General features: G+C 45.8%; 1 protein-coding gene across 1 annotated transcript in view; it reads left to right on the forward strand.

Annotated features, from left to right (window-relative positions):
- Positions 1-29: 29 nt before the first annotated feature.
- LOC140398167 (RING finger protein 214-like) overlaps positions 30-23,574 on the forward strand; it is a 55,348-nt gene continuing 31,803 nt past the window's right edge. Inside the window, exons 1-6 of the mRNA XM_072486507.1 lie at positions 30-104; positions 1,304-1,457; positions 6,421-6,928; positions 9,610-9,669; positions 11,169-11,309; positions 17,086-17,225. Coding sequence (XP_072342608.1) covers positions 1,312-1,457; positions 6,421-6,928; positions 9,610-9,669; positions 11,169-11,309; positions 17,086-17,225 — 995 coding nt within the window. The 5' untranslated portion in view covers positions 30-104; positions 1,304-1,311. The remainder of the gene's footprint in view (positions 105-1,303; positions 1,458-6,420; positions 6,929-9,609; positions 9,670-11,168; positions 11,310-17,085; positions 17,226-23,574) is intronic.

The raw sequence follows: 23,574 nt of genomic DNA on the forward strand, positions 1-23,574 counted from the left end.
AGAACGAGCTCAGCGGCTGCACCAATAAGCACTGTTGTCGCTGCTTGGTGGACCTGTGATACTTTTCTGTGCAGCAGTGACCCCCCCGGAGAGCAGTCAGGTCGGTATGTTTAAGAAGCAGAGTCGGAATTTGTATCCCTGCCTTAGTTTGTGATTCAAGAGACCTGCGGTTTCTTTTAGTGGCGTTTTATACAGTCTGATTGGGGAGCTCTGTGGAATTGAACACCAATTTTAAAGCAAAATAAAGAATAAACTCGCGTTGCTTTTTAAGTTAAATATCAGGCTTGGTGCTGAAACTTTCAGACTGTTTCTAGCACCAAAGCCAGTTGTTTGTCGGGTCTGGACTGAGCAGCGATGGGATTCAGAAATCAGCCTTTTGTTTTTCCCTTTTCTTCAATGTGTGCTTTTCTGACTTCAAGGCTGGCACAGATATAGGCCTTGGTGAGGGAAGGAAAGACTTGAGTTCACATAGTACCTTTTGTGACCTCGGTATCTCTTCCCCCCCCCCCCCCCCCCCCCAGCTCTTTGCAGCCAATTAAGTACTTTTGAAGTGGGCTCCCTGTTCTAGTGTTGGCAGTGTGGTGCCCGATATGGGCACAGCAAGCTGCCACAAGGAGCAATGCCAAAGTGCCCCACAGCACCTTCTCTCGCGAGGGGCGGCAGGGTGGCGCAGTGGTTAACACTGCTGCCTCAGCGCCTGGGAACCCGGGTTCAATTGCGGCCTTTGGTAAGCCTGTGCGGAGTCTGCACACTCTCCCTCTGTTGCCGTGGGTTTCCTCCGGGTGCTCCGGTTTCCACCCACAAGGTGTGCAGCTTAGGTGGATTGGCCATGATCAATTGCCCCTTAGTGTTCAAAGATGTTTAGGTAAGGTGGGGTTACGGGGAATGGGGTGGGCCTAGGTACGGTGCTCTTTCAGAGGGTCGGCGTAGACTCGATAGGCCGAATAGCGTTTGTTACCCCCTCCATAAAGGCCCCCCCCCCGGAGAAGGTGGTGCTGAGCTGCCACCGGAAACCGCTGTAGTCCATGTGGTGTTGGTACACCCACGGTGCTGTTGGAAGGGAATTCCAGGATTTTGACCCAGCAGCAATGAGGGAACACATATATATTTCCAAGGGAGGGTAGTGTGCAGCTCGGAGGGGATGTCGCAAGTTGGATAATCTGTTTAACATGAGGTGGCAAAGAGATGTGGAGGAGTGTCAGTGAAGTGCACATTTTAAAAAAAAGAAAGGGATGAATTTAAATCTTGTGAAATTTCTGTACGGCATACATTTTAAAACAATTTCATCCCATTGTCAACACAGAGCCTGCGATGAAAGTCATGGATACGGATACCAAAACTGATTCAAAATCTGCCAACCTGTCCCCAGAAACCGTGTCCACCGATGTGTCGCTGGACGCTGCTGGACAAGTTACAGCTGTAGAGCGTGATGCAGCACTCTCAAAGCTTACTCTAAGGTAGTCCGCATGCATTTTTTTAAACATGTAGATATAGTAAAGGCTGCTCAAGTTGGGCAATTTATCGTGGCCAATCCACCTAACTCTCCCATCTTTGGACTCTGGGAGGAAACCAGAGGAAACCCATGCAGACACGGGGAGAACATACAAACTCCACACAGACAGTGACCCAAGGCCAGAATGGAACCTGGGCACTGAGACAGCAGTGGTAACCACTGTACCGCCATACCACACCAGAAAACCCTTCTCTGAACCATTTCCAATGCATTCACATTCTCCCTTAAATAAGATGACCAATACTGTACACAGTATTCCAGATGTCACCTCACCAGTGCCCTGTATAACTGAAACATAACCTCCTTAATTTTGTATTCCATTTCCCTTGCAATAAATGATAATATCTACTAGCTTTCCTAATTACTTGCTGTGTCTGCGTACATTGTGCAAGTCATGTACTAGGGCACCAAGATCCCTTGGAATTTTGGAGCCCTGCAATCTCTCACCATTTAGATAATAGGGCGATATGGTGTCAAAGTGGTTAGCACTGCTGTCTCACATCGCCAAGGACCCAGGTTTGATTACTGTCTTGGATGACTGTGCGGAGTGCGCACATTCTCCCGCTGTCTGCATGGGTTTGCTCCGGTTTCCTCCCACAATCCAAAGATGTGTAGGTTAGGTGGATTGGCCACGTTAAATTGCCCCTTAGTGTTCAAAGATGTTTAGGTAAGGTGGGGTTACGGGGAATGGGGTGGGCCTAGGTACGTTGCTCTTTCAGAGGGTCGGCGTAGACTCGATAGGCCGAATGGCCTCCTTCTGCACTGTAGGGACTCTATGGTTCTATGAATATGCTTTTTCATTTTTCTGCCAAAATGGACTATTCACATTTTGAAAACTACCCATGTATGCTTGCCCTCTGTTACCTGTTATCTGACCAATCTTCAATCAATGCCAATATGTTACTCCCTTACGCCACGAGCTATTGCTCCGGCGTCTCTGTTTCTGAGACTTTTAAGTGTTGGTGCCAAGGCAGAATCTGTGGACTTTTACGACAGAAACACCGGCGCCGCACCTGAATCGATTCCGCCACCGTTGAGGGGCTAGCACCGGCGCCACGCGGAACACAACCTATTCCAATGGGAAACGGTGCGGGATTCGCCGGGTCCGTAATTGACACTCGGGAGGCTGACAAGCTGCAGCCGCACATACACACTGCGCTCCCCACACACACTCATCCCAGCCAACAAGATGCCACTGGTTGCGCTGGAGCGTGCCCATACAGCTGATGGGTCAGCTGATTCCAGAGGGCACCTGGGGGGGGCACCTGTACGGCCCGTGGCACTAGGTTCAAAGTGGGCTGTTAGCGGTGTGCGCAGCTGCATGGCTGCCTTGCCGGCTGCGGCAATGGTGTTCTGTGCCCGTCCACCCCGACCTCACAGCTCACCTCCTGGCCACCCACCCCTCCGGCCAGCGGCTCAGCTGTCAGCAAACTGTGGTGATGTTGGACATCTTCCCTACCCCCTCTCTCTCCCCCAGCAGCTGCCACACCGGTTTCAAGATTTTTAAAAGCACAAGTGAATCACGGCGTCGGTAACTTGGCCCATCGGAGGCGGAGAATCGCGGAGGGTCCAAGAATATCTGGCAAGGTGCTGGGGCATTGCGATTTGGCGTCAAATTAGCGCCTGCCGCAATTTCGGAGTCAGAACCGATTCTCCGCCCAATCGCCTATCCCGATTTCTGGTCAGCTGATGGAGAATCCCGCCCATTATCTTTCACACCTTTGATGTGTCACCTTATCAAATACCTTTGTGTTATCAAATAGAATTTGACACAAAGCCACATTTGGAGATAGCAGTAAAGCTTGAATAACGTTTCAATGAGCATCTTAAAGGATGAGAGAGAGTTAGCATGGTTTAGGGAGGGAATTTTGCAGCGTAGGGCAAAGGCAACTGAAGGGATGTCTGCTAATGTTGGAGCAGTGCAAACCCTGGATGCAGGAGAGGCCAGAATTGAGGAGCGCAGAGATCTGGGACGGTTGTGGAGCTGTAGGAGGTTACAGGGGCCTGGACTTTTACTCCAGGCTCAGGTGCACAGAGTTGGGATATTTTCCAGGTCCAGGAGCCCGACCTGAGAAAAGAGGCCTGCCAGGTCAAATTTTCAGTCTGGAACAGGGGGAGCGGTCTAAATTAGAAGACTGGCCCGCTACCCCCAGAACAATTGCGGAGGCTGCTGGGTGCAGAGATTTGCACGGTGGAAGGTCTGCCTCGGGAACCTAGCTGACGTTAAGAAAGAAAAGCAAACAACAGCCGTCACACCTCCATGCCAACCTATGCCACATCCTCCCCATGGCACCCTATCGACCCTTGTGTCCTCAAGCTACCCCATATCTATCCCGCATGACCTTTATACCTACTGTGTAAAACCAAGCCAGCCCAGATCCTCCACCATCACCCTTTGCTCTTACCCCTTCGATACCATTTCGCCGACTATCCACCATGGGAAAACCTCGAGCCATGTTGATATGGAATAAAGTTGTCTATCTTGACGAATCAGAAAAACTCTCACTGATTCCTTCAACTAATCTCCTATGGATTCCATAACCAATTGGAACTGTCAAACAATCTGCTCACTTCACAGGCACCCACTGTGACAATGTTAGATTGTAAAATCAGTCATTCAACACAGAAAATAAGCCCTCAGGCTTATGTTAACAGAGTGAAATAACAGTTAAACTCCCCACATTTAAAAAAAATTTAACCTTCAGCAGAGTTGAATCCCTTGACTTCTTTGACAGTTCTCTGACATGGTTGACAGTTCCTTGACAGCTCCAATGAGTGTATGCATGATTATGCCTACTTTTAACAATCCCAAACAGCATCTGGCCTCCCCCAAAGGTCTCCTTGGACCATATCCGAAAGGTAACCTGCCTCTCCAAAAGGGCACCCAGCTTTATCCAAAAAATTCCACAAGGTTCAGACCTGCTCCTAAATCGGGTTTCAGACACCCACCTCGCCAAAATTAAAAGTGGGGGCAGCTGCAACTCAGCACCCACCTTTCCGCCCACACGGAAATTCAGCCCAGGGTCCTGGATTTCTCTATCGTGAAAACTAGTGGTTTCCTGGATATTTCCCAAGCCGACCTACCACTCCTTTACCTACTTTAAGTTGTACAATCTACAAATTAAAAAAATACATGCTGGAAAAGACAGGATAACAGAGTGAGCTGCACCGGTTTTCTGCTCTGGGACTTGTGGCCCCAGCAGATGCACTGTCTCCTGTCGTCACTGACTATAGCGATTCTGAGTGAATTTGGATAATCTAATTTTCAGTTTCTAATTATACGTGGCCCATAGAAAACCAGACTGTCTGTAATGAGCGGTGTCGGTCAGCTCCCTTCATTTCACAGTGGAGGTGCTTATTCATGTTTCCTGCCAATAGTAGCACTGTTGCTTCACAGCTCCCAGGTCCCAGGTTCGATTCCCGCTTGGGTCACTATCTGTGCAGAGTCTGCAAGTTCTCCCCGTGTCTGCGTGGGTTTCCTCCGGGTGCTCCGGTTTCCTCCCGCAAGCCTCGAAAGACATGCTGGTGGGTGAATTGGACATTCTGAATTCTCCCTTCGTGTACACTAACAGCGCCAGAATGTGGCGACCAGGGGATTTTCACAGTAAATTCATTGCAGAGTTAATGGTAGCCTACTTGTGGCAATAAAGAGTATAAAGAAGGTGCAGTCATGGCAGGCTAGCTCTGCATCGGAAGCCAACTTTTACCTGAGTGCTGGATAGCCGCTGTGGCCAACAGAACTGGGAAAATATTCTGCTCAGAACTCTCGAGTGGCGCTACAGTAAATCTTTTTTTTTTTTTAAAACTACTTCCATTTCACAACCAGAGAGTGCTTCGATAGGATTGATGGGCCAAATTTGTAAATGCACTGCTAAAGATAGAAAAGAGAGATTTCATTTCTATAGCACCTTTCGCGGACCACTGGATATCGCCTCATACTTTACAGACGGGGAAGTACTTTTGAAGTTTTTTTCCCTCTTGTCATGTAAGAAACACGGGATCAATTTGCTCGTAGTAAACCCCCACAAACAGCAGTTTTAAAAAATATTCTTTCGTGGGATGTGGGGATTGTTGGAAGGCCAGCATTTGCTGTCCGAACGTAATTGCCCTTTAACTGAGTGGCTTGTTGGTGGCCCTTTCGGGGCAGTTACGAGTCAATCGTATTGCCGTGGACCTGGAGTCACGTGTCGGCCAGACCAGACAAGAATGGCAGATTTGACCCGAACACAGAGGATAATTCCCTTGCTTCTCTCAAAATAGTGATCTTTACTGATGAAGGGGCAGGCTGGGTCTTGGTTTAATGTTTCATCCGAAAGACAGTGCAGCCCTCCCTCAGTACTGCACTGGAATGTCGGCCTTGATTTGACCGTGGGCAGCACGGTAGCACAGTGGTTAGCACCGTTGCTTCACAGCGGCAGGGACCCGGGTTCGATTCCCGGCTTGGGTCACTGGCTGTGCGGAGTCTGCACGTTCTCCCCGTGTCTGCGTGGGTTTCCTCCGGGCGCTCCGGTTTCCTCCCACAAGTCCCAAAAGACGTGCTTGTTAGATGAATTGGACATTCTGAATTCTCCCTTTGTGTACCCGAACAGGCGCCGGAATGTGGCGACGAGGGGATTTTCACAGTAACTTCTTTGCAGTGGTAATGTAAGCCTACTTGTGACATAATAAAAATTCTTATTTTGGTGCTCAAGTGGGCTAACGTATTTATATATTAAAACTGCTGGTTAAGATATGTTGCTCTTTCCCTCTGCAGCCTAATGCTGAGTTCCAGAGCTATGGTGATTTTGGTGTTGGGGGTGAACTCTGCATTGGAGCTTTTGTGCGATTTCCCCCTTCTGATTGGAGGAAAATTCTATTTTTGAATAAGACCAAATCGATGCTGATTGTTTTTTTTCCCCCTCTCCCAGTGATTCCGATCTGTCTCCGCCTGAGGAACGGGCCCCTCCTGCAGGCTTTGAGCCCACAGTGCTCACCGCTCCACAATATCCTGGATCACTCGCACAGGACTCTGATAACATCTATGAATCTGACCCAGAAAACAGTGCAGAGGATGAATTTGCTGATGATGTACCGGATGTAATGGATGCCCATTCAGAGTCTGAAGTGGTCCTTGGACTCCAGCAGCCTGTGCCCTTTATTGATGATAGAGAAACACTGCATCCTTTAGTGTCAAACTGCATCGGGCAGAGTTGGCTAACTGAGACGCCGGATGGCCAGTTCCCAAAGGTGCTCCTTGATGAACCATTAAGAGACAACGAGCTGATGAATAGTTTTGGGAAAAGTAGAGAGAAATTGAGCACTAGCGACACTGTGCCAACACTCCGTAAAGAGGAACCACATGACTCCCTGGACAAGGAGCACAATAATTTGAAACAATTCACAAGATTGACAAGATATACAGATTCCTCAGTGCAGGTGAGGTGAAGCCAGAATGTGCACAGGAAATAGGCGTGTCATATATTTTCATTATGAGTCAGAAGCTTGTAGGTTGAAGCCCCCCTCCAGGCATTTGTGCACCCAGTCTGGGCTGACCCTCGCAACGCAGTTCTGAGGGAGTGCTGCGCCGTCCGAGGTGCTGTCTTTTCAATATTTATCCCTCCAATCGGGTTTCTGGCATTGTGTCGAAGCAGCTTTTATCAAGACCACAAATGACATCCAATGTGACTGTGATAAAGGTAAACTTTCCCTCCCTGTCCTTCTCAACCTATCTGCCAGCGTCCAACATGTACCTCTGAGGCTGTATAAGGCTCTAATCAGACCCCATTTGGAGTATTGTGAGCAGTTTTGGGCCCCGTATCTAAGGAGGGATGTGCTGGACTTAGAAAGGGTCCAGAGGCGGTTCACAAGAATGATCCCTGGAATGAAGAACTTAGAAAGGGTTCAGAGGAGGTTCACAAGAATGATCCCTGGAATGAAGACATTGTCATATGAGGAACGGTTGAGGACTCTGGGTCTGTACTCATTGGAGTTTAAAAGGATGAGGTGGGATCTTATTGAAACTTCCAGGATACTGTGAGGCCTGGATGGAGTGGACGTGGAGAGAATATTTCCACTTGTAGAAAAACCTAGAACCAGAAGACACAATCTCAGACTAAAGGGACGATCCTTTAAAACAGAGATCAGGAGGAATTTCTTCAGCCAGAGGGTGGTGAATCTGTAGAACTCTTTGCCACAGAAGGCTGTGAATCTGTAGAACTCTTTGCCACAGAAGGCTGTGAATCTGTAGAACTCTTTGCCACAGAAGGCTGTGAATCTGTAGAACTCTTTGCCACAGAAGGCTGTGGAGGCCAAATCACTGAGTATCTTTAAGACAGAGATAGATAGGTTCTTGATTAGTAAGTGGATCAGGCGGCGATAGCCCGGGTTCGATCATGGCCCCGGTCACTGTGTGGAGTTTGCATATTCTCCCCGTGTCTGCGTGGGTCTCTCTCCCGCAACCCAAAAATGTGCAGGTTAGGTGGATTGGCCACGCTAAATTACCCCTTAATTGGAAAAAAGAATTGGGTACTCTAAATTTAGATTAAAAAAGAGGGATCAGGGGAGAAGCAGGAGAATGGGGATGAGAAAATTATCAGCTATGGTGAATGGTGTAGCAGACTCGATGGGCCGAGTGGCCTAATTCTGCTCCTATGTCTTATGATCTTATCTTGCTGCAGTCTTGTGGCTGGGTGGGACTGCTCTGACCTGGTTCCATTTTTATTGTAGCCAGAGAGTCGGCTTCAGTGGCTTCTCTGCCTGTTCCTGCACCGTTGCCTTTGGTGTCTCCCAAGAATCTATTCTTGGCCTCCTATGTTTTATCTATATTCTGCCCTTTGTCAAGATCATCTGAAGGCACAGAATCAGTTTTCACATGTATGTTTATGGCACCCAGTTCTACTCGCTACAACCTCCTCCACTCTTGCTGAATTATCAGACCCCTTATCCGACGTCCGATATTGGATGAGCTGAAATATTGGGAAGACTGACAGCATTGTTTTCATCCCCCGTTCAAGCTCCCTTCCCTCGCTACTGACTCCATCCCTCTCCGTTGCAACAGTCTGAGATTAATCTCAGTTTTTAGCTTTGGTGCCTGAGGTGAATTTCCAATTCCATTCACACCATCTTGCCGACTGCCCATTTCCACCTCCATTGTCTGACTTTACCCCCTGTCTCCGCCCATCTACCACCGAAAACCTTACTCGTGCCGTCGTTGGCTCTGGACTCGACGATTACAACACACTCGTGGCAGGTCTCCCACGTTCTACTCTCTGTAAACATCAGCTTCTCCCAAATTCTGCTGCCTGTGTTATAACTCTCAACAAGACCCATTCCCTATCGCCTCCTGTGCTTACTGACCGACATTGGCCCCCGGTCAAGGAGCGTGACCAACTTTCCTGGGTTTTCTAAGACCATCTCGTGTTTGATGCGTTTCTCCTGTGCCCCAGGTCAGATCTACCCAGGACGTGTTTTGCCCATAATTGCGTTAATTGAAGTATGTTACCCGCCCATCCATGCACACTGTACGCTGTCTTCTCTGCAGCCTGCGCCACCCAGATTTGTTAAGACACTTCACACGTGCATACCCCACTCTCTGAGGTTTCCAAGCATCCTATCCCACTGCTTCCAATGATTCACCAGCGAACCACCCACTCCCCTGAAGCGTCCCTTAATTAATTCCCCAAGTGTTGGTCACTTTGCAGTCCGCTTTAAACACCTTGATTTTAAAATTCTCCACCTTGTTTTCAAATCCTCTTGCCCCTCACTATGTCTGTAATCCTCCATTTCCCTGCGCTCCTCTCATTCTGCTGTTTTGGGCATCCCCAATTTAAACACACTGCTGTTCATTTCGGTGCCTCGACCCTATACCTCTCCACCTCACTTTTCACTCAGAACCTCCAGAGAGCTCCTGAGGTTCTTAAGTACAACATTGTTTGTGGTTTAAGCAAACATTTGTAACAAGAATTTATATCAAATTCAGTTCATGATGCCATTAAGCTTTCCTTTCAATTTTTTTTGCAAGACTGTTTTAATTTCCTTTTATTAAGTAAATTTCTAACTTCTACCAATATGTGAATCTGCTCAGGACTGGAAACATAAGCTGCTGTTTTCTATTCCAGACAGACCGTGTTACTGTAGATGCAGTGGTCAATACTGACCAGGATGTTAAAAGGTACATGGTAAGTAAGTACCACTTAACACCTTATTGCTGTTAACTATACTGCTGTGTCCCAGCATTCAATTATTCCTTTTCAGAGATTAGGGAAGTTTTACAACGTCCGCTCAATGCATGTGATAAGCTTGCTGATGTGCAATCAATTACTCTCGACACAAGGTGAGTCATAACTAATAGGCTTTAATCTGCTAGAACTGTTCCCCAGCAGCCTCGATACAGAAAGTGAAGGCTGCTGGGATGGCATTGGTTCTTATACTCCGCCTCTCAGGGCGGAGCTATGTACATCAGCCAATGGTAGACTCCTGGGTCTAGCCAATGGTCATCCACCTCTCAGGTACCGCAATACCTGGTATTACCACACTTGCCAAAACCCACCCAGTAATTGGGGAAGTGATATTCGCAGGTGGACGGTTAGTTATCGCGGAGATCAACCTTCAGGACTTGTTTCCAATTAATCCCAGAAATTGCAAAAGAAAACATTTGTTCTTGGGATGTGGACGTTGCTGCCCAGCATTTGTTGCCCATCCCAAAGCCACGGAGTGGCTTGCTGGACCATTTCAGTCAGGGGGAGGGGTGGGGGTGGCGGTGGGGGCAGTTACGAGTCAACCGCATCGCTGTGTGGGACTGGAGTCACCTCAAGGCCAGACCAGGTAAAGATGGCAGATTTCCTTCCTGAAGGACATTAGTGAACCAGGTGGGTTTTTACAACAACCGACAGTGAATTCCTGGTCATCATTGGACTTTTAATTCCAAATTTTTATTGAATTCCAGTTTCACCTTCTGCTGTGGTGGAATTTGAACTCAGGACCCCAGAGCATTATTCTGGGCCTCTGAATTACTAGTCCGGTGGAAACACCACTACGCCACCCCCTCCCCATGCAGTGGCAATTTAGAAATGGCAATAGTTGACAGCAAGTGGATTCCTGTACCCATTCATTGCTGCACCCATTTAAAAACAGGCAAGGCATTTACACTTAATGTTGTGTTTGGGCTCCCTATTTAGGATTGATTAAATTATTGACTGACGTAGTGGTATTGTCACTAGATTAGAAACCAGAAACCCAGGATAATGCCCTGGGGACCTGGGTTCAAACCCCGCCACTGCAGATGGTGAAATTTGAATTCAATAAAAAATCTGGAATTAAAAGTCTAATGATGCCCAAACCATTGCCGATCGGCGTAAAAATACGATCTGGTTCACTAATGTCCTTTAGGGAAGGAAATCTGCTGGCCTTACCTGGTCAGACCTACATGTGACTCCAGATCCACAACAATGTGATTGACTCTTAACTGCCCCCTGAGGGCAATTAGGGAAAGGCAAACAATGCTGGCACAGCCAGCGACGTCCACATTCCATGAACGAATATTTAAACATTTTTTTTTAAAACAACTCTATGCAGAGTTTTGTGAAACATAGTTGCGTACGCTCATAGCAGGAAGGATTTGCTCCATGCACCTGAGTTATTACCTTTTCTTAAATCTGTCCTTGTGGGACTGCTTCAGAATGAAGTGACAGCTGAACGAGAGGTTTTGAAGGATAGATACCAGGAGATGTTGGATCGACAGACGCAGATGGAGAACCAGTTCCAAGTCAAAGTTCGACGGCTTCAGCAGCGACAGGAAGAAGAACAGAATATTTACCAGGTAAAATAGAAAGAAAGACTTGTGTTAAATTGACACCCTATGTGGCTTTACAGCCAATGATGCATTTTACATTAGAGACTACACATCAGTAATGCAGAAAATGTGGCAGCCAATTTGTGCGCAGCAAGCTCGCACCGACTATAATATAATGAGCAGTTTTCTTTTTAGTGACATTGGTTGAGGGATAAAATATTTTTCCCAAGAAAATGGGGAGAATAGGTTTAACTTCTATTGTGTTGTGCTAGAGCTGATCACCAGGGATCAGAAAGTCGTGGGTTCACGGCCCATATTCCTATTTAACGATGTAATATAGACACTGATGGGACAGCACGGTGGCACAGTGGTTAGCACTGCTGCCTCACAGCAGTGAGGGACCTGGGTTCAATTCCAGCCTTGAGTGACAGCCTGTGTCGAGTTTACACTTTCTCCCTGGGTCTGCGTGGGTTTCCTCCCACAGTCCAAAGATGCGCAGGTTAGGTGGATTGGCCACGATAAATTCCAAAAGGTTAGGTGGGGTCACGGGGATGGGGTGGGGCCATGTGCCTAGATAGGGTGCTCTTTCAGAGGGTTGGTGCAGACTCGATGGGCCGAATGGCCCCCAATCTGCACTGAAGGGATTCTATGATTTGATTTCCACGTTTAGTTTTCGATATAATAATCATAGCACTCAAAATATTCCACTGCACAAATTAAGATCTTTTGTTGTAATGATTACATAATTGAAAGTTCTATTGTTAGCATAATTCTTTTTGAAATTGAAGTTAGTGGGAAAACTCCAGTCATACCGAGCATAAAGACATCTTTGACAACCCAAAACCTTCTCCACCTAGAAGGACCACCACAAAAGCTGCATTGGTACACCGTCACCAACCAACCAACTAAAACACCATTCTTTCTTGGCCATTACTTCACTGTCAGACATTTCTTCATTGTCACTGTGTCAGGACCTGGGCTGCTAGTGTAAGGGTCCTTCCTGTTCCTCCTCGTGTATTCCTGGTCGATTCCATTGTTTTCCCCTTTCTTTTATTTGTGCCGTTACATTTCTGATCCCTCAATGTTTAATGGGCCTGTGATTTTAAGAATAAGCAACCTACAAGAAGAAGCCTTTAATATAAACAAGCAGATTCCAGAAGGCTGTGCTGTTTTAGCCAGTGACTGGAGATTTGTTGGCTTCAGTGATGACTCGATTGGATTGATTTGTCTAGTGGCCAATGAATTGGCCCAAAGGGCTGCGCAATGCCTGGTAACGGGTGCTGATTGGATCTGAACCCACTAGAATGTTTTCAAGGTCATTGATTTTGCGGTTTTGTTTCACTTTTGGTTCTGGCAGTGGAGGGAAAAGATCCAGAGAGTGGCTGCTAAACCTCTCCCAAAATATCCAGTCTCTTCAATAGGCCTGTGTGTGTGTTTCCTGAAAGCAGGTGCTGATGGTGGGCCACGACCAGAGAGCAAAGTCGGATGAAACGGGGACTCTGTCTCGCCAGGAACATTGAGAGTACAGGCTGTAAAGCGAGGACTGTGATTCTCAAGCTACTGTGGTGGAAGCCTGCGAGGACCCATCATCTGAAGCAAAGGCTTTTTTCTCTTTCGTTTCCCTGCCCCCCCCCCCACCTCTGTGTTTGTCTGCCTTATATGCGTAGAGGGTGGGGGGAGGCAAGATACAGTAGGTGTTAGGGAGTTAACCAACTGTACCGGCTGCGTATTTCACCATTAATCTTATTGCAAATGAACTTTGATTGTTTTTTTAAGTTGCAAACCTACAAGCCAAGGGCCACCGAAGTCTGGAATTTTAAGAAGAGTTATTGGGTCATTCACTTGTGATGTGCGGCTGGGATTGACCGCGCGCAGCCCAGGGTGTCGTTACATTACCGACCAGCACTCTGGGTGTAACTTCAGCATATAAATTGGTGCTCTTCAAGAAGGTGGTTCACTCCCATCTTCTCGATGGCAGCTAAAGATGGGCGACAAATGCTTCTCTTGCTAGTGACGACCTCATCCCGAGAATTAATTTTTTAAAATGTTGTGCAACTGAGGAATTGAACTAAAGAAAAAGCATTAGACTGGGATGACCAGTTAGGATACTCAGCCTTCAGAACAGTGACCACGACACCACACAACCCTGCCATGGCAATCTCTGCAAGACGTGCCAGATCATCGACATGGATACCACCATTACACGTGAGAACACCACCCACCTGGTACGCGGCACATACTTGTGCGACTCGGCCAACGTTGTCTACCTCATACGCTGCAGGAAAGGATGTCCCGAAGCATGGTACATTGGCGAGACCATGCAGACGCTGCGACAACAAATGAATGGACATCGCGCGACAATCACCAGGCAGGAATGTTCCCTTCCAGTCGGGGAATACTTCAGCAGTCAAGGGCATTCAGCCTCTGATCTCCGGATAAGCGTTCTCCAAGGCGGCCTTCAGGAAGCTCGACAACGCAGAATCGCCGAGCAGAAGCTTATAGCCAAGTTCCGCACACATGAGTGCGGACTCAACCGGGACCTGGGATTCATGTCGCATTACATTCACCCCCCACCATCTGGCCTGTGAAATCCTACCAATTGTGTCCTGGCTTGACACAATTCACACCTCTTTCACCTGAGGTTACCCTATCTCTGGATCTGTAAAGATTTAATCACCTGCTAATGCTCGCATTCCAAGCATTGTCTGGCATCTTTGAATCTGTCTATATATATATATATATATGTTTCTGGAACATACCTCTTCATTCACCTGAGGAAGGAGCAGCGCTCCGAAAGCTAGTGACATCGAAACAAACCTGTTGGACTTTAACCTGGTGTTGTAAAACTTCTTACTGTGCTCACCCCAGTCAACGCCGGCATCTCCACATCATGGCTAATATAGGAAAGCAGAGGAATGGGATAGGGCATTATAGACATTAATTCGGGTTGCAGGGAGTGAACAAAGGGATTCGGCAAAGCATGGCGAGAGGGGGATGGGTAACTATTAGGACAGGTTCTTTGCACAAAGGATGTTGGGAGAAAGAGGCCCAAGGGGAGGAATGTGTAATGGGCCTATCAGGATCAGTGGCTGTGAAGGTTAGGTTATATGGCCAGGTCAAGGAATATGGGTAAAGGACCTATAAGAATCTTGTATTCGTACCATTATCTTATTTGGTCGGGTGTATGTGGAACTTGATACTGCGTGAATGTGTTCCTGCGTGAATGTGTATGAGAGCACATGTTTGCCTTTCTTTTGTCCACCCACTCTGGGAACGTGGAGACAGTGGTCTCTGCATTTGTCAGGGTGAGTGGAGCTTGCAAGCCGGGAGAACTAAAATAACATAATACCTATAATCCGAACTCAGGTTCTGATTGAGACCAGACTGTGGACAAAAATAACTCAATTTCATCATAACATTTTGTGGAGTGGATTTCAAACTCCGAACTTTCTACCAACGAGTAATCCTGTTACAAGTTAACTTAAAATAAAATATCCATATTCTCCGCTGATAAAATTTGAATTACACTGACAGCTAGACGATAGTAACTATTCAAGTTTAACATATCTTTTGTTTTATTTGGAGCTGAGATTTGTTTGCACTGAAATTTACATGTGCTTTGAAATGATTTTAAGCAGTGCTAAGATTGCTGCATAAATCCTTTTTCCACTGGGAAGAGCAGCAACTGAATTTAGCCTCCGGGTTTTCACACCACAGGGCAGAGGGATTGAGTTTCGGAGCCATGAGGTCATGTTGGAGCTGTACAAAACTCTGGTGCGGCCGCATTTGGGGTATTGCGTGCAATTCTGGTCGCCGCATTATAGGAAGGATGTGGAAGCATTGGAAAGGGTGCAGAGGAGATTTACCAGAATGTTGCCTGGTATGGAGGGAAGATCTTATGAGGGAAGGCTGAGGGACTTGAGGCTGTTTTCGTTAGAGAGAAGAAGGTTAAGAGGTGACTTAATTGAGGCATACAAGATGATCAGAGGATTGGATAGGGTGGACAGTAAGAGCCTTTTTCCTCGGATGGTGATGTCTAGCACGAGGGGACATAGCTTTAAATTGAGGTGAGATAGATATAGGACAGATGTCAGAGGTAGGTTTTACTCCGAGAGTAGTAAGGGCGTGGAATGCCCTGCCTGCAACAGTAGTGGACTCGCCAACACTAAGGGCATTCAAATGGTCATTGGATAGACATATGGACGATAAGGGAATAGTGTAGATGGGCTTTAGAGTGGTTTCACAGGTTGGCGCAACATCGAGGGCCGAAGGGCCTGTACTGCGCTGTAATGTTCTATGTTCTGCCTGGCTAACATGAGTACCGTAGCTATTGACCTCGATCTTGGTCATTGCAGTATAAGTGGGATGTCTTTCCAAAATTAAACGGCCACAAAGTTAATTTTTTAAAATAAATTTAAAGTACCCAATTTCTTTTCCAATTAAGGGGCAATTTAGTGTGGTCAATCCAGCTACCCTGCACATCTTTGGGTTGTGGGCGTGAGACCCATGCAGACATGGGGTGAATGTGCAAACTCCGCATGGACAGTGACCCAGAGCCGAGATTGAACCTGGGTCCTCTGCGCCGTGAGGCAGCAGTGCTAACCACTGCGCCACTGTGCCGCCCCCACAAATAGTTAATATGAGCTATTCTTCGTCAGCATTGCTGTTGAGCTTATTTTTGTTTTTGCCGGCAAATGCTGATGATCTTGCTGAAGCACTGACTAAGGTTGTGGAGGTCAGACAGCCTATGCAAGCATCAATATAAGGCGTGAAATAAAACAAGGGCATGTGACAATGAATCAAATACTTCCACATGGGATCCTGGCGTAGAATTGCAGAAGCATTTTGTGATTCTGTCTGAAATAGGAGAAATGAGCCATTACTGGACTGACTGAGGCTGTCTCTGTGCTGGAGCTGAATAAACCACCATGGTTGCATGTGAAGTGCCCACATCTGATGTACCACCTGTCATGGGAGAGTACTTTTAAGAACTGGCTGTTTATCAAATAGCTGTAGTGGATGTACCTTTAAGAAATGGATACATATGAACTGGCTGCAGTGATGTCAGAGTGTGGGTGGAGCTGGGCTGTCTGTCTTTCACTTTCGTTTTTGAGCAGGCAGCTACAGTGTGTTTTAGTTTTGTTTTCAGAACTGGACAGCTGCAGGCAAAGCAAGCAGCTGTATAAGGATCTGTCTCTCTACAATCTAAAGACTGTCTACAGATCATTTGCGTGATTGCAAAGTAATACCCATTTCTGTAGATAATTTACACCTGCTGTCTTTCTGTAAAAAGGGTATTTTGGCCTTATGGATGTTGTTAGGAAAGTTATAATGGGTTACTTATAGAATATTGTATCTGTGGGGATTATTGGAGTTGATAGTTGTTAAGTTTACTGTGGGTTTATAAAGTGTTAACAGGATTCATAATTAAAAATGGTGTTGTTTTAAAAAGTACTTTAGATCTCTCTTGCATCACACCTGTAGAGTGGGCCGTGTGCTCCCCATAACCACAATCTATTAAAGGTTGTGGGCCAGGTGAACTCCATGATACACTTTGGGGTTCTCTAAACCCTGGCCCATAACACACCTCTCATGATAATTTTTACAGTCAAGGTCAATCACCTTTTGTTTTTAAACTTTCTTTTGCTGATGATGGCTTCAGAATTTGCATCTTAAACTAAAACACTCCCATGATGCAAAAACGGATGAAACTGCTTTTACGAAGGAGGTTTAATTTTAGCATGACCGCCAAGTTCAAGAGACTGACGCATGAATGACTTATTTATTTTTACACACCATGCAGGATAATGTTAAGCAGGTCCAGGAGTTGAAGGTAAAATTGGAAGAACTGAAGAGGAAATCCGAAAAGGAGAAGAAAGAGTTTGTTCAAAAAGAGCAAGAGTTGAAGAACGAAGTCACCAGGCTTTACGAGAATGGGAAATGGTACGCAAATATTTTGTTTCTGGTTTATTTTGAGAGGTGTTATCTTGCACAGGAAGCAAATTGGGAATGCTTCAATATTGTTATGCGGCAAGTCTTCCAGATTATTAAACAGATTTAATACAGATTTAAACAATCAGTCGTTTGATTATAACTGATGTAATAATGATTAGGTCGAAGGGGCCGTTGAACCTTGGATACACTGTACAGATGAGAAAAGTAGGGTTGCTTAGAGAGAGAAGCTATGAGGCACCACTTGATACTGGATTTTCGTTCATTCTGTGGGTTGTGAGACGCCTGAACGAACTTCACTCGTAAAGTAATAACAATGGTTCTGTGAATGAAGGCCAGATTATTTCATTTCAGATGTTGAACTGAGGCAGGAGGATGGATTAGGTTTTCCAACTGTGTTTAAATGTACTCCTGGAGGTTTCGGCAAAAGACTTGCCCCCATGCTCCAGCCAATGGCCGGCCAACACATCCATCCTTGCACCTTCCTATGCCAATAGGAAAGCAAAGACTCATTACCCAATTGGATGATGCTTGACTGTCAGCCAACCGGCCTCATCACCTCCCCCCACCCGCCTCTCCCCATTTTCAATATTTTATATTTGGTGAATAGAAATGTTTCAAAGAAAATGGAAACAAAGATGCACTATCTTTTAACAGAGCCGGGAGGATAAAAGAGCGCAAGATAGAGTGAGCCTGAGAGCGGAGGCTGGTGATTGAAAAAGGCGCGAGAGTGCAGTGAGAAATCGGAGTGCTAGCTTTCTGTTTGCAGCTCCTGAGTTGATGTCAGTATTTACTACTTTTAGCGCTCGTAGTTTGTACGGTCTTTATTTTGTGGTTTATAGTTTTGTAACGGCTATATTCTAAGTAATGAGGATTAGGGAAGAAGGGCCTAATAAATAATGTCAGGATTGACATTATTTGATTTTAAGCATCTTCCAAAAGGTTTAAATTAAAGGTGTAAGTCATGGCAGGAGAGCGTAAAGCTGTGGTGTGCTCCTCCTGCTCCACGTGGGAAGCCAGGAACGCTTCCAAGTGCCTGGGGGCCAGCATGTGTGCAGGAAGTATCTCAAACTGAAGTACCTGGAAGCCTGGGTTTCGGAGCTGGAGCGGCGGTTGGGGTCACCGGGACATCCGCGAGCTGGAGAGCATCGTGGATAGTATGTATAGAGAGGTGGCCTCACCACAGACTAAGACTCCACAGGCAGGAAGAAAATGGGTGATCACCAGCGAATCCAAGACAATCATGGTACACATTGGTATAAACGACATAGGTAAAAAAGGAATGAGGCCTTAAAAGCAGAGTATAGGGGGTTGGGAAGAAAGTTGAGAAGTCAAAGGTAGTGATCTCAGGATTACGACCAGTGCCGTGTGCCAGTCAGTTGAGATGGCAGGATATATCCGATGAATACATGGATAAAGGGGTGTGAGGGGGGTAGGGCTTCAGATTCTTGGGACATTGGGATCGGCCTGTTCAAGGGAGGTGGGACCAGTACAAACTGAACGGGTTGCACCTGGGCAGGACCAGGGCGGATGGGAGTATTTGGAGTGACTGGGGAATGGGAACCTGTGCAAGGTGTCCGAGGATGGGGAAACACGGACAAGAACAAAAAACATTTGGGGGAAAGTGATGGGTGGGGAAATCGAGGGCCAGAATCAAACAGGGCTACAGTGAAAAATAATGATAACGGGACGAGAAATGTTACAGAGACAACTTTAAGGCCTTGCGCCTTAATGCACAGAGTATTCGCAATAAAGTGGATGAATTAATCGCACAAATAGATGGAACCGGGTGTGATATAATCGGGATTACGGAAACGTGGCTGCAGGGTGACCAGGGCTGGGAATTGAACATCAAGGGGTATTCGGTATTTAGGAAGGATAGACAAAAAGGAAAAGGCAGTGGGGTTGCATTGCTGGTTAAAGAGGAAATTAGCACAATATTGAGGAAGTATATTGGCTCCAACAATCTGGATTCGGGATAAAGCTGAGAGACACTAGGGGGCAAGTTTTTTAAAAAATGATTAAAGATTTTCCATAATAGAACCATACAACTACAATTAACCAAAATTACACAATAGAAGAAAGAGCCTAACAAGCAAAAGTACATATTAAGATTGAGCACCAAAATAAACTAAGCCCTCTAACAGCTGACCTTAAAACTGACAAACCCACCCTCCACAAACAGGTCTCCAAACATCTCCAAACCCTTCCCCTCCACTGCTGGCAGAAAAAGGTGGTTGTTCCAAATGGGGGATAGAAAAGACAGGGAACAGAACGCAAAATGCTGCGAGAACTGCTTCCAAATTCTCAGGGTGGACACCATCACTGGATTCAGGCAAAATCTTACTGGAGAGAAAGGCAATGGCGCAGTAACTACTGCACGAAGACGAGAAACAGTGCAGAATTCCATTTGTCCCCATATGGAACCAGGATTGCTGAACCACACCAATACCTTCTGAATATTGGCTGCCCAATGGTAAAATAATAAATTGGGTAGAGCCAGGCCCCCGATTGTCTCTCTCTTTGGAGTAAAGCCCCGTGGATCCTTGGAGTCTTACCTGCCCAAATAAAGGAGGACATTAATTTGTTGATTTTTGACAAAAAAGAACTGGAGGGGAAAAATGGGGAGGATATTGAAAAGAAGTCAAAACCTTTTGGAGTACGTTCATTTTGGGGAATCGGTGGTGTAGTGGTATTGTCACGGAGACCCAGCGTACACCGAGGTCACAGGTTCAAATCCCGCCACTGCAGATGGTGAAATGTGAATCCACTAAAAGAAATCTGGAATTAAGTCTGGTGATGACCATGAAACCAGTGTCGATTGTCGTAAAAACCCATCTGGTTCACTAATGTCCTTTAGGGAAGGAAATCTGCCGTCCTTACCTGGTCCGGCCTTACCTGGTCTGGCTCCAGACCCACAGCAATGTGGTTGACTCTTAACTGCCCCCTCAAGGACAATTAGGGAGGGGCAATAAATGCTGGGTCAGCCAGCGACACCCACATCCATGAACGAATAAGAATTTTTTTAAAAATTAAATAGTCTGAGCCCTGCCAAGGTCAGGGGGAGGTTTTGCCACTTCTGTAAGGCCGATTTGATACTGTCAACAGATTAGTATAATTTAATTTATGAAGTGAGGCCCAATTGTGGGCCATCCCGACCCCCAGATAACGAAAGCTAGTCTTGGCAAGGCAAAAGGATAGCATCGTTTGTCTTGTATCCCTCGTATCAAACTATTCAGAAGGACAGAGTGGATGGTAAGGGAGGTGGTGTAGCTCTGTTATTTAAGGATGACATCCGGGCAATAGTAAGGGATAACATCGGTGCTATGGAGGATAAGGTTGAATCCATTTGGGTGGAAATCAGGAATAGTAAGGCGAAAAAGTCACTGATAGGAGTAGTCTATAGGCCACCAAATAGTAACATTATGGTGGGGCAGGCTATAAACAAAGAAATAACTGATGCATGTAGAAATGGTACAGCAATTATCATGGGAGATTTTAATCTACATGTCGATTGGTTTAACCAGGTCGGTCAAGGCAGCCTTGAGGAGGAGTTAATAGAATATATCCGCGATAGTTTCCTCGAACAGTATGTAATGGAACCCAAGAGGGAACAAACGGTCCTAGATCTGGTTATGTGTAATGAGACAGGATTGATTAATGATCTTATAGTTAGGGATCCTCTCGGAAGGAGCGATCATAATATGGTGGAATTAAAATACAGATGGAGGGTGAGAAGGTAAAATCAAACACTAGTGTTTTGTGCTGAAACAAAGATTACAATGGGATGAGAGAAGAGCTAGCTAAGGTAGACTGGGAGCAACGACTTTATGGTGAAACAGTTGAGGAACAGTGGAGAACCTTCCAAGCGATTTTTCACAGTGCTCAGCAAAGGTTTATACCAACAAAAAAGAAGGATGGTAGAAAGAGGGAAAATCGACCGTGGATATCTAAGGAAATAAGGGAGAGTATGAAATGAAATGAAATAAAAATCGCTTATTGTCACAAATAGGCTTCAAATGAAGTTACTGTGAAAAGCCCCTAGTTGCCACATTCCAGCGTCTGTTCGCAGAGGCTGGTACGAGTATCAAATTGAAGGAAAAAGCATACAAAGTGGCAAAGATTAGTGGGAGACTAGACGACTGGGAAATCTTTAGGGGGCAACAGAAAACTACTAAAAAAGCTATAAAGAAGAGTAAGATAGATTATGAGAGTAAACTTGCTCAGAATATAAAAACAGACAGTAAAAGTTTCTACAAATAGAGAAAAAAAAACGAGTGGCTAAGGTAAATATTGGTCCTTTAGAGGATGAGAAGGGAGATTTAATAATGGGAGATAAGGAAATGGCTGAGGAACTGAACAGGTTTTTTGGGTCGGTCTTCACAGTGGAATACACAAATAACATGCCAGTGACTGATGGAAATGAGGCTATGACACGTGAGGACCTTGAGATAATTGTTATCACTAAGGAGGTAGTGATGGGCAAGCTAATAGGGCTAAAGGTAGACAAATCTCCTGGCCCTGATGGAATGCATCCCAGAGTGCTAAAAGAGATGGCTAGGGAAATTGCAAATGCACTAGTGATAATTTACCAAAATTCACTAGACTCTGGGGTGGTCCCGGCGGATTGGAAATTAGCAAACTGTTAATTTGTTTAAAAAAGGAGGTAGGCAGAAAGCGGGTAATTATAGACCAGTGAGCTTAACTTCGGTAGTAGGGAAGATTCTGGAATCTATCATCAAGGAAGAAATAGCGAGGCATCTGGATGGAAATTGTCCCATGGCCAGACGCAGCATGGGTTCATAAAGGGCAGGTCGTGCCTAACTAATTTAGTGGAATTTTTTGAGGACATTACCAGTGCAGTAGATAACGGGGGGGGTCAATGGATGTGGTGTATCTGGATTCCCAGAAAGCTTTTGACAAGTTGCCACACAAAAGATTGCTGCATAAGATAAAGATGCATGGCATTAAGGTTAACGTAGTAGCATGGATAGAGGAATGGTTAATTAATAGAAGGTAAAGAGTGGGGATTAATGGGTGTTTCTTTGGTTGGCAATCAGTAGCTAGTGGTGTCCCTCAGGGTTCAGTGTTGGGCTCACAATTGTTCACATTTTACATAGATGATTTGGAGTTCGGGACCAAGGGCAATGTGTCCAAGTTTGCAGACGACACTAAGATGAGTGGTAAAGCAAAAAGTGCAGAGGAGACCGGAAGTCTGCAGAGAGATTTGGATAGGCTAAGTGAATGGGCTAGGGTCTGGCAGGTGGAATACAATGTTGACAAATGTGAGGTTATCCATTTTGGTAGGAATAATAGCAAAAGGGATTATTATTTAAATAAAATATTAAAACATGCCGCTGTGCAGAGAGACCTGGGTGTGCTAGTGCATGAGTCGCAAAAAGTTGGTTTACATGTGCAACAGGTGATTAAGAAGGCCAATGGAATTTTGTCCTTCATTGCTAGAGGAATGGAGTTTAAGACTAGGGAGGAGGTTATGCTGCAATTGTATAAGGTGTAAGGGAGGCCACACCTGGAGTATTGTGTTCAGTTTTGGTCTCCTTACCTGAGAAAGGATATACTGGCGCTGGAGGGTGTGCAGAGGAGATTCACTAGGTTAATCCCAGAGCTGAAGGGATTAGATTATGAGGAGAGGTTGAGTAGACTGGGACTGTACTCATTGGAATTTAGAAGGATGTGGGGGGAATCTTATAGAAACATATAAAATTATATGAAGGGAATAGATAGGATAGATGCGGGCAGGTTGTTTCCACTGGCGAGTGAAAGCAGAATGAGGGGGCATAGCCTCAAAATAAGGGGAAGTAGATTTAGGACTAAGCTTAGAAGGAACTTCTTCACCCAAAGGGTTGTGAATCTATGGAATTCCTTGCCCAGTGAAGCAGTTGAGGCTCCTTCATTAAATGTTTTTAAGATAAAGATAGACAGTTTTTTGAAGAATAAAGGGATTAAAGGTTATGGTTTTTGGGCCGAAAAGTGGAACTGAGTCCACAAAAGATCAGCCATGATGTCATTGAATGGTGGAGCAGGCTCGAGGGGCCAGATGGCCTACTCTTGCTCTAGTTCTTATGTTCTTATCCCTGCCACTTTTATATTTAAGGGATTTTTCAGACATGCTTCTAACTGCCTGTTGGCTGCGTCTAAGACTTTTAAACCCTGCATTAAATTGCACTAAAGCTTGGCGGAGAGATCACCGTGGGAATATCCAAGATTGTGATAGGTGTTGCCGTTATGGATGAGGAGGGTTATTCGTCCCCTCTTATTTCACTCTCCCCTTCAATGTTCCTCCTTCCCATAAGAATGTGCAGTTGCCTCTTCGGTGATT

Source organism: Scyliorhinus torazame, chromosome 21 (assembly GCF_047496885.1).
Source record: "Scyliorhinus torazame isolate Kashiwa2021f chromosome 21, sScyTor2.1, whole genome shotgun sequence".
In the NCBI taxonomy this organism is placed as follows: domain Eukaryota; kingdom Metazoa; phylum Chordata; class Chondrichthyes; order Carcharhiniformes; family Scyliorhinidae; genus Scyliorhinus; species Scyliorhinus torazame.